General features: G+C 40.8%; 1 protein-coding gene across 13 annotated transcripts in view; it reads left to right on the plus strand.

Annotated features, from left to right (window-relative positions):
* The window catches only part of STK38 (serine/threonine kinase 38), a 55,389-nt gene that overhangs the window by 18,947 nt on the left and 18,693 nt on the right, over positions 1-17,749 (plus strand). For 11 of the 13 annotated variants that reach the window (XR_012433845.1, XR_012433844.1, XR_012433843.1 and 8 more), the window contains 5 exons: positions 4,447-4,498; positions 5,621-5,743; positions 7,742-7,825; positions 11,972-12,095; positions 14,320-14,474. Coding sequence is in view for 10 of the 13 variants with exons in the window: in XM_005553164.4 (XP_005553221.1) it covers positions 4,447-4,498; positions 5,621-5,743; positions 7,742-7,825; positions 11,972-12,095; positions 14,320-14,474 (538 nt within the window). In the remaining 3 variants the exon portion in view is untranslated. The remainder of the gene's footprint in view (positions 1-4,446; positions 4,499-5,620; positions 5,744-7,741; positions 7,826-11,971; positions 12,096-14,319; positions 14,475-17,749) is intronic. The other 2 variants (XM_074038228.1, XM_074038227.1) reach the window with 1 other exon arrangement.

Raw genomic sequence — 17,749 nt, forward strand, 5'->3', positions numbered from 1 at the left:
CACCATCTCGGCTCACTGTAACCTCTGCCTCCCAGGTTCCAGAGATTTTCCTGCCTCAGCCTCCTGAGTAGCTGGGATTACGGGCACGTGCCACCACGCCTGGCTACTTTTTGTATTTTCAGTAGAGACAGAGTTTCACCATGTTGGCCAGGCTGGTCTCCAACTCCTGGCCTCAGGCTATCTGCCAGCCTCAGCCTCCCAAAGTGCTGGGATTACGGGTGTCAGCCACCATGCCTGGCCCTATTTCTGTTAAATACACTATTTTTCCTGGTTTTCAGTGTCTCACCAAAATACTATCTATTTTCAATTAGGGTGGAATAGCCCTATTTTCTCATTCCTGCTACCTCCGAATCAAGCTATGCTAAGAGGGGACCCTAAATTAGAAAAGGGGGCTAATTGTAAGTAGTAGTCATGAATGTGTCTGCACATTGCTACTATACATTCTACTTTTTAAAATTTAGCAGCATACATTTAGAAAGTAGCTGTGTACAAAGCACTATTCTTAGTGGAGATGGGGAATTCAAATACAGTCCCTGCCTTCAGAAGGTCTTACCACTCTCTCATACAGGAAATGAACACACACGAAAATAAATGGAACGCATGGAAGGCATCACTGGGGTGAGGCTGGATATGGCCTCTAAGTGTGAAAGTGACTTGGTCTCTCTCCCAGGGTTCTGGTTTGGAACATTGGAATTGAAGGGAAGAGTGGCTCCACCAAAGGCTGGAGTGTTAACCTGGCACTCCTATAAGAGAGCATGCCTGTGTGGAGAGTCCTGCTATTTTTCACTATGAACAATTTTAAACATAGATAGAGTAATATAGTGACCCCGTTTCAATATATTCATCCCTCAGATTTAATAATTTTAGGGCTTTGGTATCTTTTCTTCATCTATCCCATTTTGTTTTTTCTTGCTATTGTGTTTTAAGGTAAATTCCAGACATCTGTCATTTTAATCCTGCATACTCTCAAGTATGCATTTCCAAAAATATGGCCATTTTCTTGCATAATGCAAATGCCACTATGAATCTAACCAAGTTAACAGTAATTCCTTTGATATCATCTCACAGAGGATGTCATTTTTAAGTCATTTCAGGCTGTCCTTGCTGTTTTTAGTGTCCTCAGGGTCTTTGTGGACCTGGTCCTAATCGTTATCATGGATAGGCTTTTTTTTTTCTGGATACTTTCTCTAATGAAATAATCTAATTGTGTTCAAGGAGTTAACTTTACTCTCAGGCAGGCGTTCTGCTGCAACAAATTTGATTACACTTCAGTAAAGCTGTGGAAAACCTCTTAATTTGTATTTAGATTTAAAATATAATCAGAAGGAGCCAGTTTTGTGACATAGTGGATAGTGCATTGGACTTGTAGCCCATTCTGATGTAGTCATTCAAAAACATATAGTCAGGAGGTGTGATGGTGTTTAGTACTCAGGGCACAAAAAGAGCTGACCACAGCTGTGTTCTTAGAGCTTTGCCTAGCATGTTATATTTTGACTTTTCTTACTCTTCTCTGCTTCAGCTACCTAACCACTGCAATGGAATTAATTTACACTCCGGAAACTACTAAGAGTACAGCCTTTTCTCTCCAATACATGTGTACACATAGATGCACATGTATCCCAAACTATTCTGGGAACTGGGAGAACTGTTAATGTTCCTCTCTCTGCATTTTCTATCTTGATTAGTGGCATCATATACCTCTAGACAGGAAATTCTAAGGCTTTTCTCTTGACTCCTATTGTCAGTTGGTCATCTTTGCAATAGCTCTATTCACTTCATTCTGGTTTTCCTGCCCTAGTTCCAGATCTTTACTGTACATCTGAATCATTACAGTAACTCTCAACTGGCCTCTGATCTTTCTCAGTTGCTTTCCCTGCCAGTCCATCAGATCCTCATTACTGCTGGTTACCATTCTAAAATAGAAATCTTATCACATCACTCCTTTGCACACAAGCCTCTTTTAGCACTCAATTGTCTACAGAATGAGATCCAACCTTCTTGGTGTGGCTTTTGAAGTGCTGTGTGTGTCAGCCACAATGGACTACATGCTGTTTCTGCAGCATACTGTACACTTTTTTTTTTTTTTTTGAGATGGAGTCTCGCTTCGTTGCCCAGGCTAGAGTGCAGTGGCGCGACCTCGGCTCGCTCCGCCTCCCAGGTTCACGCCATTCTCCTGCCTCAGCCTCCTGAGTAGCTGGGACTACAGGTGCCTGCCACTATGCCCGGTTAATTTTTTTTTTTTTTTTTTTTTTGTATTTTTAGTAGAGACGGGATTTCTCTGTGTTAGCCAGGATGGTCTCGATCTCCTGACCTCGTGATCCGCCTGCCTTGGCCTCCCAAAGTGCAGGGATTACAGGTGTGAGCCACCGCACCCGGCCAGCATACTGTACACTCTTACCCTTTTTTGCTCTGTTTGTATGTATTGCCTGTTTATCTGGAATGCTGATGAGTGGTGGAAGAGAGATTCTAGCCCATGTAGTTTCATTTATTGTACTGAGTAAATGAAAGTTCTGTGGAATTGGTTGTAAGGAAGTTTTACTGGCTTCTTTTAGTTTTATGAGACTATAGATCAAAAACATTATTGCATGCACTTTCTAAAGTTCAGTACTCCAAAAGTCTGATATCTGAATGTTTTTTTTTTTTTCTTCGAGACAGAGTCTCACTCCGACATCCGAGTTGGAGTGCTGTGGTGTGATCTTGCCTCACTGCAACCTCTGCCTCCCAGGTTCAAGTGATTCTTGTGCCTTAGCCTCCCAAATAGCTGGGATTACAGGCGCCTGCCAGTACACCCAGCTAATTTATATATATATATGTGTGTGTGTGTGTGTGTATACATATATACATATATACATATGTACATACATAGAGAGAGAGATACAGATATATGTTTTTTGATACAGAGTCGTGCTGCGTCACCCAGGCTGGCGTGCAGTGGCATGATCTCAACTCACTGCAACCTCTGCCTGCCGGGTTCAGGCAATTCTTCTGCCTCAGCCTCCCGAGTAGCTGGGACTACAGGCGCTCGCCACCATGCCCAGCTAATTTTTGTATTTTTAGTAGAGATGGGGTTTCACCATGTTGGCCAGGTTGGTTTCGAACTCCTGACCTTATGATCCGCCTTCCTCGGCCTCCCAAAGTGCTGGGATTACAGGCATGAGCCACAATGCCTGGCGTTTTATTTATTTATTTATTTATTTATTTTATTTATTTATTTTTTTTTTGAGACAGGGTCTCACTCCACTGCTGGAGTGCAGTGGCGTGATCTCTGCTCACTGCAGCCTCCACCTCCCTGGTTCAAGTGATTCTCCTATCTCAGCCTCCCAAGTAGCTAGGATTACAGGGGCATGCCACCATGCCTGGCTGATTTTTGCATTTTTAGTACAGATGGGATTTCACCATGTTGGCCATTGTGGTCTCAAACTCCTGACCTCAAGTGATTCACCCGCCTTGGCCTCCCGAAGTGTTGGGGTTACAGGCATGAGCCACCGCACCCAGCCTAATTTTTATATTTTTAGTAGAGACGGGGTTTTACCATGTTGGCCAGGCTGGTCTTGGACTCCTGACCTCAAGTGACCCATCCGCCTCACGTCCCAAAGTGCTGGGATCACAGGCATGAGCCGCCACACCCAGTCTGATGTATGATGTTTTGATAGTGGTGCCAGTCACCTTTTTGATCACTTTTTCCCGTTAAATTTCCAAATTCTGCTTTTACCTTTGTTGTTTGTTACCCTTTGCTCATGGCAGGGAGGAGGAGGAAGATGCAGAAATAAAGGAAGCAGATTTCAGTCAGAGAGAGGGAAAGTAACACCATGATATAAGAGTTTATCAAATACCAGCTGTTTTGTGGTTTGGTAAGGAGGAAATAACTGAAAAGAAAATTTAAAAAAAAAGCCAAAACCGAGAGAGGACATTTTTTGAAACAAGATTCTTTGTTGCATTAACATCTTAGACAGGCTTTTAAAAAATGTAGACCTAAGGATGGGGCATGGTGGCTCACACCTGTAATCGCAACACTTTGGAAGGTCAGGCTGGAGTTTGATACTAGCCTGGGCAATATGGTGAGACCTCATTTCTACAAAAAATTTAAAAATTAGCCAGGTATGGTGGCATGCACCTGTAGTCCTAGCTACTTGAGAGGCTAAGGTGGAATTGCTTGAGCCTGTAAGGTGGAGTTTTCAGTGAGCTGAGATTGCCCCACTGCATTCGAGCCTGGGTGACAGAACAAAACTCTGTCTCCTCCCGCCACCCCGCCAAAAAAAAGTAGACCTAACAAAGGATGGAAATCTTTTTACTTGTCTTAGTAACTGTAATTTTTTTGGTTTTAATGAGACAGTTCGAGATTTACCTGTTTGTGTCATTTTTTAAAATGCAATTACAATATTAAGTTACAGAGTTTTCAGAAAGTTATTCAGGTGTGATTTCATGTGTCTTTTGTTTTTGTTTTAGACAAAAGAAGTTAGAAAAGGTGATGGAAGAAGAAGGCCTAAAAGATGAAGAGGTAATTAATATTGGCAGTATCTTCCTTAAAACCCAGCATGGCAGGTTGTATCTTGTCCAGCAAGTTGTTAGCCTTGTTACACATGAGAAGGGTTTCGGCCCAGTAACAGAGGAACTTGAGGGGTAGTGTGCTTCTGGATTTGGGTGTTAATGCAGAGGGACAGATTAATTATTAAGTAACTAGGAGAGGAAGGCTTCTCTAGATGCAGTTATAGTAAACTAGATTTAGAATTCCAAGAGAAAGAAGGAATGAAATCAAATTAAAATTTAAAAGAGCAAGTTATAGCATTTTTATAGAATTCACTGAAAAGTCTCCGTAGGAGTAGGGCAAGTTTTTGAAATATTTATTTACTTTACTTTTTCTGGGATACATGTGCTGAACGTGCAGGTTTATTACATAGGTACGTATGTGCCATAGTGGTTTACTGCACCTGTCAACCTGTCATCTAGATTTTAAGCTTCGCATACATGAGGTATTTGTCCTAATGCTCTCCCTCCACTTTCCCCCCATGCCCCGACAGGCCCCAGTGTGTCATGTTCCTGAAATCTTTATTAAGGCAAAATATCCATCTCAAATCAGCCCTTCCACCCAGTGCCCACAGATATAGTAGGAGAAAATATAGTTAACAAGGGACTGTGCAAGAAACTGGAATGGCAGTGGAAATGCCTTCGAAAATAGGATTGGCTTGCAGAACCCAGGACAGTGGTGAAAAATACCCAATACTTGTAGAAATAACAGAAAGTTAGAGCATATAATGTGTAACCAACCCAGAGGGAAAGATAAGAACACATTTTTAGTTTATATTAAACAGGATCAAGGAAAATGTTGTTGATTATTTATCCCTTCCTTCACCAAAAATGTTAGGATAGTGGATTGCTGAAGTAGGTTAGTCAGAGTTCCCAGAGGAGGCACTCATCTGTTCAGTGTGGCTTGGATGTTGTGTCTAAAGGCCGGGAAATGGAGAAGTGACCTCTTAAGAGTCCTTCTGGGGTGCTTCCATATGTGAAAAGATTATCCCTAGTCCACTGTGGACCTGTTTTCCAGCTGGGTAAGTGACAAACATGACTTGTTATCAGAATTTCAGCTCCTTCCCCTCTTCTCCCTTCCTTATTTAAATATTAGAAACGACTCCGGAGATCAGCACATGCTCGGAAGGAAACAGAGTTTCTTCGTTTGAAGAGAACAAGACTTGGATTGGAAGATTTTGAGTCCTTAAAAGTAATAGGCAGAGGAGCATTTGGTGAGGTAAAAATCACAGCTACTTGTCAAGTACAAAAATAATTGCAAAACTTCAAAGCTTCTAACCTATCATCAACTCGTAATTGTTGATATAACTGAAATGTATGGAATTACATGGGTCAGGCATGCCATCGCCACATCCTAATTGCTTTGTCTGTCTGCTTTCTCTTTTTCTTCTCTCCAAGGTCCCAGATCTCTGTTCTCTGTTTGCCAGAGATGATGTTGGTGTTTAAATATTGACTTAGGGGGAGAGTTGAAAAGTAGAAGGAAATCAACATTTATTATTTACAGGCTGCTTTTTCCCCATAATCAGGACAGTAACCCATTTTATAGATGATGAAATTAAGACTGTAAAGGTATATATAATGTCCTGTTATCACACAGCCATTAAGCACTGGGACCAAAAGTTGGGCCCTATTTCCTGAACTCAAAGCGCTTGCTTTTCCCCATACTGCACTGCCTCTCCAGAAGGAAACTAACTAATTAACAGTGTATCTCCACCCTTTATTTCTCCCCACCAGATTGATACAGCTCTAAAAAGATGACCCTAGGAGGTAGAATTTACAGAAAGGAGTTATGTAGGTAGTGGTGGAGATTTGAAAGCATTTGCGACTTTGTCCCCACAGTTCTTGGAAATGATCCTGCTTGGGCACAAGAGCAGTTGGTTGGGGAGAGTTTGAAAGAGCCCATGCAAGGTCATTCCCATTAATGAAAAATGCCCAAAGTAGACGACCTACTGATGCAATAGTTGCAAGTATAAAAGGAACAGTATGTTATTAAAACCTGGTACCTTAGGGCCAGGCGCGGTGCCTCACGCCTGTAATCTCAGCACTTTGGAAGGCCAAGGCGGGTGGATCACGAGGTCGGGAGTTCGAGACCAGCCTGACCAACATGGTGAAACCCTGTCTCTACTAAAAATACAAAAATTGGCTGGGTGTTGTGGCACGCGCCTGTAATCCCAGCTACTCAGGAGGCTGAGGTAGGAGAATCGCTTGAACCCAGGAGGCAGATGTTGCAGTGAGCCGAGATCTGCCTCTCGGGTTCAAGTGATTCTACTGCCTCAGCCTCCCGAATAACTGGGATTACAGGCACCTGCCACCACACCCAGCCAATTTTTGTATTTTTATTAAAGACGGAGTTTCAGTATGGTGGCCAGGCTGGTCTCAAACTCCTGACCTCAGATGATCCACCTGCCTCAGCCTCCCAAAGTGCTGGGATTACAGGTGTGAGCCACTGCGACTGGCCTGAATTTTTTGTTTTTCTTTCCGGACGTTTTTCCTATGCATGAAGTTTTACTTTGTTATTATTATTTTGATTAAGTGACAAGGTCTTACTGTGTTGCCCAGGCTGGAGTTTTGGCTGTTTACAGGCACGATCTCACTACTGATCAGCATGGGAGTTTTGACCTGCTCCATTTCTGAACCGGGCCTGTTTGCCCTTCCCTTAGGCAACCTAGTACCCCCCCGGCCAGTCCCACTTCTGGGAGGTCACCATATTCACCATATTATGCTGAACTTACTTTAGACACCTGATCAGCATAATACACCATAGCTCATAACTCCTGAGCTCAAGCGATCCCCCTACCTTAACCTCCCAAATAGCTGGGACTACAGATATACAACACCATGCACCGCTACTTTTTTAATTAAACATCGTTGTAATCATTTACTTAGATTTTCTGAGCTGACTGGATGACATATGTCAGGGGTATAATGAGTCCTTAAATTTGAAATTGAAGGTTTTAAATTAGATTGGTTTGTTCAACTAAGGAACCAAAGCTGTTCAGATGTAGAGGTATTTGAGGATGTTTGCAGCATCGACTTTACTGTGTATAATGTATTCATTTTGGAACATTGAAAAGCATTTTCTTCTGCTTTGTTATTACTAGTTGCTCCTGTTAAAATTATAATACTTTTTCAGTTAATTATTGCATCCTATAACACATGAAAGCATTAGCTTGGTAGTATGAGTTTTTGACTTGGCATTTCTTTTGTAACTTTTTAGGTACGGCTTGTTCAGAAGAAAGATACGGGACATGTGTATGCAATGAAAATACTTCGTAAAGCAGATATGCTTGAAAAAGAGCAGGTAAAGCACAGTGGTAGCAGTGCTTTTAGCTTATTAATTTTTGTCTCCTAAACTTTTCTTTTTGTTTAATTGAAATATATATTTTTATTACAGTTTTCTTTAGTTCTGTCATGTATGACTGTATATATAATACTACCTTTTTCCCCCTACAAAGAAGTTCATATTTAAAATCACAAATAATTCCTATAGGTTATATGCAATCTTTTAAAAATTGAGAATCTGTTCGAAAAGCAGCTGTTACTTGTGTCTTCCAATGGATCACAAAATGTCCTTATTTTGAGAGCCTTTTTTTTTTTGAGGTCATACGTGGTGTTGGTAGTGTGTTTCTTACCAAATGCTGAGAAATAGAAATTGTAATATATATCTCATAACTAAGGACTAGGAATTAGAATTTGGAATTTATAATCTAAAATGTGTCTTTATATGCTTCATTCTGTTTACCTAAACCAAAGTTGAGTCTTCTAGGTAGCTCATCAGTACCTGAAAAAGACCAGCCTTCCAATTTCTGATTGAATTTGAAAAATATAATGCAAATGGCAGAACAATGCAAATTCTCCTTTAATGATAAAGGATATTTTCTAAAACCAAAACCTGGTTTGCAAATCGATTTATAAAGTGCCTTATGCAAAATAAATAAAGTTTTAAATATTGGAAAGGATAAATTAAAAAGCAAGAATAGACTTTCTATAAATCTAGTCTAATGTAGCTGGTTGCTTAAGAACAGATTGCGATGGGTGATGACTGCAAATGTCCTGTAGAAGATTTGATGTTATAGGAACATGGAGACCCTGTGACAAGAACTCCCAATTTAGAGCCAAAGAGGAAGGATGGAGATTGGCCCCACATCCAATCCTTTCTACCTCTTGAGAGGAGATACAATCACTGGTCTTCCCTGTCTTCATTTGAATGCCACCCCAAAATTTGGAATTTTTATTTTCTCTCGAATTTTCATGTGTTACCGAGAAGCTTTAGACTCCCAGGAATTTCAGTTGAGAGTATCAAATACCCGGGCAGTAAGTCTTCAGACACTATACTTTATGCTAACACCAGCCTTTTTCAAAATTCACAGTAAGCCGGCCTACTTACATACTATCTACAAATTAGTTTGTGGTATGGGTGTGTAGGCACTGAAAAAGTGTCAGTTAATCTTGAGAAGGAAATTATAAGGCTTCTGCATTAATTCGTATGTTTGCATCTCATGAGTAAGTTTTGTTTTTGCAAGATATATTTCTTACAGTTTTAACCAAGGCTTAAGGCCTCTTTTTATCAAATGTTAGCAGTCAGAGTAAAACTGCAAAACAAAGTACATATGATTTTCAGAGTTAGTAATTTTATGTATACCTGGTGCCCCACATGGTTTCTAACAGAGGATGGTCCAGACATAATGTGTAAAAAGCCTTTCTCAAATACTGTGCCTTCAAAATCAGTTTCTAAAACTTTTCTAAATGAAAGTAAAGGAACTATTATAATTAACATTTTAAATGATGCATTAACTTATGGATTAAATGGTACATTAACTTAAATTGTTTAGCTCACCTTAGCTGAGGACTCAACTCCTCAACTTAACAGATCTCATTATGAGCCAGTTAAAGTCTCTGGCCACAGACTCTACCTGGCTCAGCCATCTTGAAGAAGCCTGCATTGGGTTTGTGCTAGATAAAAGATGGAAGTAGACCAGTGCAAATCCATCACCATTTTGGGGTAGGGCTGACAAAGTACAGGTACAGAGGTAAAATTGCTTTTTTGTTTGCTTTTACTAAATAAACTGGGTAGGAATTAAAGCTACCCACTGAGAGTTCAGGTTATTTTTCTGTTCCACATGATGGAAATTTTTGCTACCTGGAAAAATTTAAAGGGTGAGACATGACATCTAGCTAGCTTCTGATGTTTCTCTTCCAGTGCAAAAGGAAAACCTTCAGTTGTGATACCAGTATATAGTTATTGATGGGACAAAAAACTGGCTTTTATTTCTTTCTTAGGGCATAGGATAACAACAACCCCCCCCCACCTTATTAAATATTTATGGAATAGGGGAAAGATAACCTTTTTGTATGAATTGCACCTCAGACTCTTCCCTCCCTTAATCTATATTCAGCCAACTCCACTTTCAAACCATGAGGTTTCTAGCTACTGTTTCAGCCTCAAGAGAGAAGGGCAAGGTGTGCTCACAGTAGCTTTCCCCTTGACAAACAGGAAATATTGTGGTCACCATTCTGTCCTCCAGGGTGAGTGACAAGTGGTAATTGTAGTGCCTCCCCTTTTCTTTGGCTCCCTGCAGTAGGTAGAGACCTTACTGGGAGCCAGGGGAGACAGGCAGATGAAGGCTGCCTTCTAGTGTATTAATGTCTTATAGTGACTGGGTCTTAGCCATGGCTGTGGGGCAGCAAGCAACATTGCTGTTTCCCAAAAGCTTTGATCCTTTACTTGGCTTCATTGTGTTTCTTTTTTTTTTTTTTTTTTGAGACGGAGTCTCACTCTGCCACCCAGGCTGGAGTGCAGTGGCCGGATCTCAGCTCACTGCAAGCTCCGCCTCCCGGGTTCACGCCATTCTCCTGCCTCAGCCTCCCGAGTAGCTGGGACTATAGGCGCCCGCCACCTCGCCCGGCTAGTTTTTTGTCTTTTTTAGTAGAGACGGGGTTTCACTGTGTTAGCCAGGATGGTCTCGATCTCCTGACCTCGTGATCCGCCCGTCTCGGCCTCCCAAAGTGCTGGGATTACAGACATGAGCCACCGCGCCCGGCCCATTGTGTTTCATAGCACTGTTTCTTTTCACCCTTATTGTCCATTTTTTTCCCACCCCAATACCATAAGTACAGATGTAAAGATGTAGGTTTTCTGTACGGTTGCAGCTTTTAAAAAAATTCCCCAAAGAACGATTTTAGTAGACACTGAAAACTCAAATACATAAAGTCAAATGCCTCTGGGTCCCCAAGAGTTAGCATGGAAGCCTGAAGCAAGTTAGGTATAAGACCAGGGGAGAGGGTGGGATCTGTGTTGAAATGGAAGAGTGCCTTGTCTCCCTAAAGATACGTCAATAAAACAAACAACCATCGTATCAAACATTGTATTAAACCAAACAACAGCCATGGACTAAATTTGCCAACAGAAGTGCCAATTTGTGAATCTTGGTACATGTTTTACTTCAGAACATATTGTAAAAAGTCAAGACCTGTAGCATATATTAAGACCAAAACCGCTACTCAGGGATTGGACTGAGTCTTAATAAATTTAGATCTGAATCAACCCAATTTAGAACTTGTGACACTTAAAAAAGAGGGGAGGGGCCAGGTGTGGTGGCACGCATCTGTAATCCTAGCTACTCAGGAGGCTGAGGCAGAAGGATCACTTTAGACCAGGAGTTTGAGGCTTCAGTGAGCTATGATCACGCCACTGTACTCTAGCCGGGGTGACAGAGTGAGACCCCATCTCGTTTTAAAAAAAGTTTGGGGGGGGAATTTGATAATATGCAGTGATGTTTGATTACTGTTCTGCATTTAAATTAAATAAAGTAAATTTGATAATAAAGCATTGCTTTAACAAAATAATTCCAGTTCTCTCAAACTTTCTACAACGTGGTCTCTTTAGCTAGATATTTCAGTGAAAGTATAAAACTGGAAATGTCATTAATTTGAATCTACAACTTTTCTTAGGTTTTCTTATATTTCAATTCAGTAAGGATTGATTGAGCTCACAACAGTGAACTAAATGCTGTGGTATCGTAGCATTCTAGAATTTTCAGTGAGCTCACTGTCCTTGCAGATACTATTGCAGACCTGAGGAAGGAGTCTCACTTTGGGGACTTATTTTTATCATAAAAGATTATTAGACAAAACTGTATGCAGAAGAGTAGTAATTTTAATCAGAGATTCAGTTTATAGCAATGTTAAAGTTGCTATTTGCATTAAAGCCATTCATTTTGCCATTTTTTAAAGCCTTTCATCACTCAAGTTTTCATCACTGAATACCTTCAAGTCAAATGTCAATTTTGAGTTAGTAGGTTTGCCTAAGCAGAAATTGGATCTTTTGTATCATCACGATTAAATACTCAAAACAGTATTTAAACACAGTATTTAAATTGTTTAAGCAAATATACAATCTAATAAAGCAGAGCAAGCTTTGTCATTAATCAAATGCATATACCTCCAGGTTGGCCACATTCGTGCGGAGCGTGACATTCTAGTGGAGGCAGACAGTTTGTGGGTTGTGAAAATGTTCTATAGTTTTCAGGATAAGCTAAACCTCTACCTAATCATGGAGTTCCTGCCTGGAGGTAATTACTTGACGATGAAAGGTCATTTTTTCTTTTTGTTCTGTGGTTTCTTTCTCTCACATCACAATTAACCCTCCTTTCTACTTTTAAATGTACTCACAGAGTTGCTTTCTATATCCTTTTTTAGGTCTATAAAGGAAGTCAGTAACCTGTCTTGTGCTGGGGTGCCTTTCTACAATCTTAGTGCCATAAAAGTAACCTTTTCATTCATTCACATGATTTCAGATGGACATTTCTTTCTTTTCTTCCCTTTTTAAAATATATAGGAATAAACAGGGTGCTCTGCCTGCTCTTCTGTCAATGAGAATCATATATGATCAATAACCCAAGTGGCAACATTGAAGCTATAACATTATTTGCTCCAACTTTTTGTTTCTTTTTGTATAACATATTAATAAGGAGTGAATTTTTTATTACCTATATTAGTAGCCAGAATCAATTTCTCATTTCTGAAATTTTAAGTTTTAGTAACTCAGCACGAACATCTAAGACAGCTCCAAAGTAAACCCAGAACAGAACATGCCATCTGTTCTGAGGAAAGCAGTCTGTTTCCCAGTGAGCAGATGAACTCTGAGCAAACTCTGGTGGGAAAAAAAAAAAGAGAACCTTTTCCACAATAATTATATTGTGGCATAATATTTTGATTTTGTGACAACCCTTAGATTTAGGGTCATCAATACTTTTTAATATTTAATACATTTAATAAAAAATAAACAGTTGATTAATGTTAGAAAAGAGTCTGGTAGAATGAGGAGAAACTTTTTTAACATTTAGATGCTAGTTCTTAAATTGGAGTGAGAGCCAACTTGGTTACCAGCTCCTAATGTGTCCTCAAGACTTAACCTCTACCATCTTCCGTAGCTTCTCATGTCTCCTGGACCCTGCCCTTTGCACTTGGTGGAGCTAGCCTCCAGAGCCATAGAGCATCTGGCCTGAGCTTCCCAATCATCTGGGCAAACTTGCACAGGTGAGGCCCCATTGGCTGCTCTCCTGAGCCACAGAACTAAGGCCATATAGCTACCTTACTGGGGTAGCAGCCCAAGTGCACTGTCTCCATGTGTCTGGTGGGACTCCAGATTGAAGGGCTGCCAGGAGTGATTAGGGAATCATATTTTTTTATGTCTTGGACTGAAAAAGAGCACTTTAATAAACGGTTTAATTTTTGCCTGAGGGAAAAATAGCTACTTTTCTCCAGTAATAAAAAACATAATGTTCTAAATGAAATGAAATTGAAAAAGCAGCATCATGCTCTGTTAAAATCAGAGGTTTCTTTCTCTTTTCCTTGTTTTCTAACCTAAGTGGTTTTATGTGAGGTCTAAACTGAATCCTGTTTCTCTTAGTTTTAAACTCCTTATACATATTTTCTTTGCGTTTCTCACTGTTGAGTTAGGATCTGAATCTTTCTCTGCCATTTTATGTTGCTGGTATTAGACAGAAATGATGAAATTTTGACTTTGCAGAAAGCTAACGAGGTTACATTTTAACTGCTAGAATACCGATACTGTGTTTTAAAAGTTACATAAAGGGTACTGGTGTCCATTTAAATACCTGTAATAACACACTAGAGGAAAAAAAAAAAAAAACTGACCTTGAGAGATGTCCATTGTACTCTTCTAGGAGGCAGTTATTGCACATTCTAGTGTATAGCATTTTCAGTTCATTTTTAGCTTTTGTTGACTAATGCTTTGCTACCCAAGTCCCTCCTTTTTATTTGTTTGTGTTCTGTGAATAGAAGTTGGAAAGCTTGTTTTCAGCCTCCCCAAGTGTTTACATTTTTATTTGGCATTTCAGCCTCTCTATAACAATGGCAATACAATCTATGTGGAAGTGCCATTTAGTTATAGATGTAGAAAAGCTTGCAGATATTTGTTCAGGCAAAGTGAAAAGTAAAGTAGCTTTTTACCCCGAGTCCAAAAAATTATCCTAAGCAAATATAGTTGTTTTTTAAAGTGTGGGAAGAAATTTTCTTTTTCTCTCAAGAGTAAAATACAAATCATACATTAATGGTCAACTTTAGCTAGCTTAGGTGTGAAAATCCCATTTCTTCCCATGTTGGCAATGTGAGTCTATCTGTGGTACACAGAAGAGGTCTGTTTAGCTGCCTTATGTTGGCAGATAGGGAAGACATATCTGAAAATTGGTACTCACTCGTACGTTGTTTGTGTGTGTGTGTGTGTGTGTGTGTATGTGTATGTGTGGTGGCTTTGTATCTTCTTGTTTCCAGGAGATATGATGACCTTGTTGATGAAAAAAGACACTCTGACAGAAGAGGAGACTCAGTTTTATATAGCAGAAACAGTGTTAGCCATAGACTCTATTCACCAACTTGGATTCATCCATAGAGACATCAAACCAGACAACCTTCTTTTGGACAGCAAGGTATGAGGGGGCATTGGCATGAACTATGCACATTTACTGATCTGAGCAGCCTCTGCTTTAACACCTGCACCCCTGTGGTCATCCCAGTGGGTGAGCTGTGACCTACCTTGTCATGATTTTCTTTTTTTTTTTTAAACAGGTAAGTTTGCTGTCACTTCCTTTCTCCGAAAGGCTATGATTCTATAATTTGGTTGAACCTTCTCTTAAAAATAAAGGAAACTCTTGAAAATAAGAGCAAAATTGATGTAGAGGGTAATTTTGTAATAAAGCCAAAGATAGTCATTTTTTCTTAGCATGTAATTAACTGTACTACTAATACATCACCTATCTAGAGCCCTTCTGTTGGGCAACCTCATCAGTTAATGAGGAACCCAGCCAAGAAGCAGGAAGTGAGGCAATAACAACAAGAACCTGTAACAAAGTCCAGGTTCCAAATCATGCTCTCTGCTTAAAGAAGGGTCCTACCTAGCTTCTTTTTTTTTTTGAGATGAAGTCTCGCCCTGTTGCCCAGGCTGGAATGCAATGACATGATTTGGCTCACTGCAACCTCCGCCTCCTGGGTTCAAGTGATTCTCACTGCCTCAGCCTCCTGAGTAGCTGGGATTACAGGTGTGCGCCACCACGCCCCTGCCCAGCCTCTTAAATGGCCTGTTTATATTTATTTTTAGACTTGCAGATAAGCTTTGTTGCTTAGTTTCTAAACTTACAGCAAATTAGAAGATAATCCCTGTGCTGCCAGCTAAATTGCTAGATAACCCTTGGCAAGTCTCTTTACCACCTGGATCTCATTGTTCTTTTCCATAAGGTGAAAATACAGATCTAGGAAACCCGTGAAATCCCATTCACCTCTAAAACTCTAGAATGTTGTTTTCTGTTAAGCAGAGTTGTTGTCTTGACTGAATTTTCTTGTAAGGTGAAAAGTAAATTTATTTTCTAGGGTATTTTTCTTCTTTGCTGTCTTTTGATAACTTTCTTGCTGTCCTTGAAAAACCTGAAGTTGTTTTTTTTGTTTGTTCGTTTTTGTTTTTTGAGACGGTCTCATTCTGTCATCCAGGTTGGAATGCAGTGGCACAGTTGCAGCTCACTGCACCCTAATTCTTGGGTTCAAGGGATCCTCCTGCCTCAGCCTCCCGTGCAGTTGGGACTACAGGTGCATGCCATTGTACCTGGCTATTTTTTTTTGAGATGGAGTCTTGCTCTGTCGCCCAGGCTAGTGTGCAGTAGCACAGTCTCGGCTCACTGCAAGCTCCACCTCCTGGGTTCACGCCATTCTTCTGCCTCAGCCTCCCGAGTAGCTGGGACTACAGGTGCCTGCCAATACGTCCAGTTAATTTTTTGTATTTTTGGTAGAGATGGGGTTTCACCATGTTAGCCAGGATGGTCTCGATCTCCTGACCTTGTGATCCACCTGCCTCGGCCTCCCAAAGTGCTTGGATTACAGGCGTGAGTCACTGTACCTGGCCTTTTAAATTTTTTTAATTTTTAGTAGAGATGAGGTCTCACTTTGCTGCCCAGGCTGGTCTCAAACTCTCTGGTTTAAGTGATCCTCCCGCCTCAGCCTCCCAAAGCCCTGGGATTACAAGTGCGAGCCACCACCTGCTCTTTTCTTCATTATAATGCACAGAAGTGGAGTAGAATAGTAGACACCAAAGGCTAGGGAGTGTAGCAGAGATGGGGATATGGGAAGAGGTTGGTTAAAAAAAAAAAAAAGGCGGGGCCGGGCATGGTGGCTCACGCCTGTAATCATCCAAGCACTTTGGGAGGCCGAGGCAGGCGGATCATGAGGTCAAGAGATCAAGACCATCCTGGCCAACATGGTAAAACCTTGTCTCTACTAAAAATACAAACATTATCTGGGCATGGTGGAGTGTGCCTGTAGTCCCAGCTACTCTGGAGGCTGAGGCAGGAGAATCACTCGAACCCGGGAGGCAGAGGTTGCAGTGAGCCGAGATCACACCACTGTGCTCTAGCCTGCTGTAATCCCAGCACTTTGGGAGGCCAAGGTGGGTGGATCACGAGATCAGGAGTTCAAGACCAGCCTGGCCAACATGATAAAACTTTGTCTCTACTAAAAATACAAAAGTTATCTGGGTGCGGTGGCAGGTACCTGTAGCTGGGAGGCAGAGGCAGGAGAATCACTTGAACCCAGGAGGTGGAGGTTGCAGTGAGCTGAGATCGCACCACTGCACTTTAGCCTGGGGGACAGAGCAAGACTCTGTCTAAAAAAAAAAAAAAAAAAAAAAATGCATTAACATGGTAGAAAATTTGAACAATACAGACAGTATTAAAGAAGAAAAATTATACTGGCCAGGTGTGGTGGCTCACGCCTGTAATTCTAGCACTTTGGGAGGCCAAGGCAGGTGAATTACCTGAGATCAAGAGTTGGAGACCAGCTTGGACAACATGGTGAAACCCCGTTTCTACTAAAACTAAAAAATTAGCCGGGTGTGGTGGCACGTGCCTGTAATCCCAGCTACTCGGGAGGCTGAGGCAGGAGAATCAGCTTGAATCTGGGAGGCGGAGGTTGCAGTGAGCCAAGATCGTGCCACTGCATTCCAGCCTGGCCAACAGAGTGAGACTCCGTCTCCAAAAAAAAAAAGAAAAATTACCTATAATCTCATCACTGAAAGATAATCGTTTCGTTGTAATCACTTTGATGCCTTTCTGTTTGTGTCAATCATTTATATAAAGTTAGCATCCTAAATGTAAATAGCTTTGTATTCTGTGTAAACATTAAAATATTAATGTTAGATATTTCCTATGTCATTAATATCAGATATATTTTTAATAAAACACTGGCCCTACCTTGTGTGATTCAAAGTTCAGATCCCCTGGTTGGTGCCCTAGGTACCTTAGTGCTGACTTCTTTGTCCCCTATAGTCTATGTTCAGATCCAACAACCATATTAAAGAACTTGAGAACTTGGTCTAACTGAAGAGGAATGGGGGATCCTGTTAGGTGCAGGTTTGCCCTTTATATTATGCTAGCTCACGCTTGTAGTAAAATGTTCTCATGAGCAAGTTGATTTGTGTTCGGCCACATAGATTATAGTCCTAAAAATGTAGGAGTTTTGAGTTCCTGTTGCATACTCAGAATAGCTATAGAATTCCCTGAAAGGCTAAGCTTGAATAGCATTTGCTCCAGGAACTGCTTTTAAAAAGCTTTTCTTTTTTTTTTTTAATGTTTGTTTTTGAAGTGGAGTCTCACTCTGTCACCCAGGCTGGAGTGCAGTGATGTGATCTTGGCTCACTGTGAACCTCTGCCTCCCAGTTTCA

This window comes from Macaca fascicularis, chromosome 4, assembly GCF_037993035.2.
Source record: "Macaca fascicularis isolate 582-1 chromosome 4, T2T-MFA8v1.1".
NCBI classification, from domain to species: Eukaryota; Metazoa; Chordata; class Mammalia; order Primates; family Cercopithecidae; genus Macaca; species Macaca fascicularis.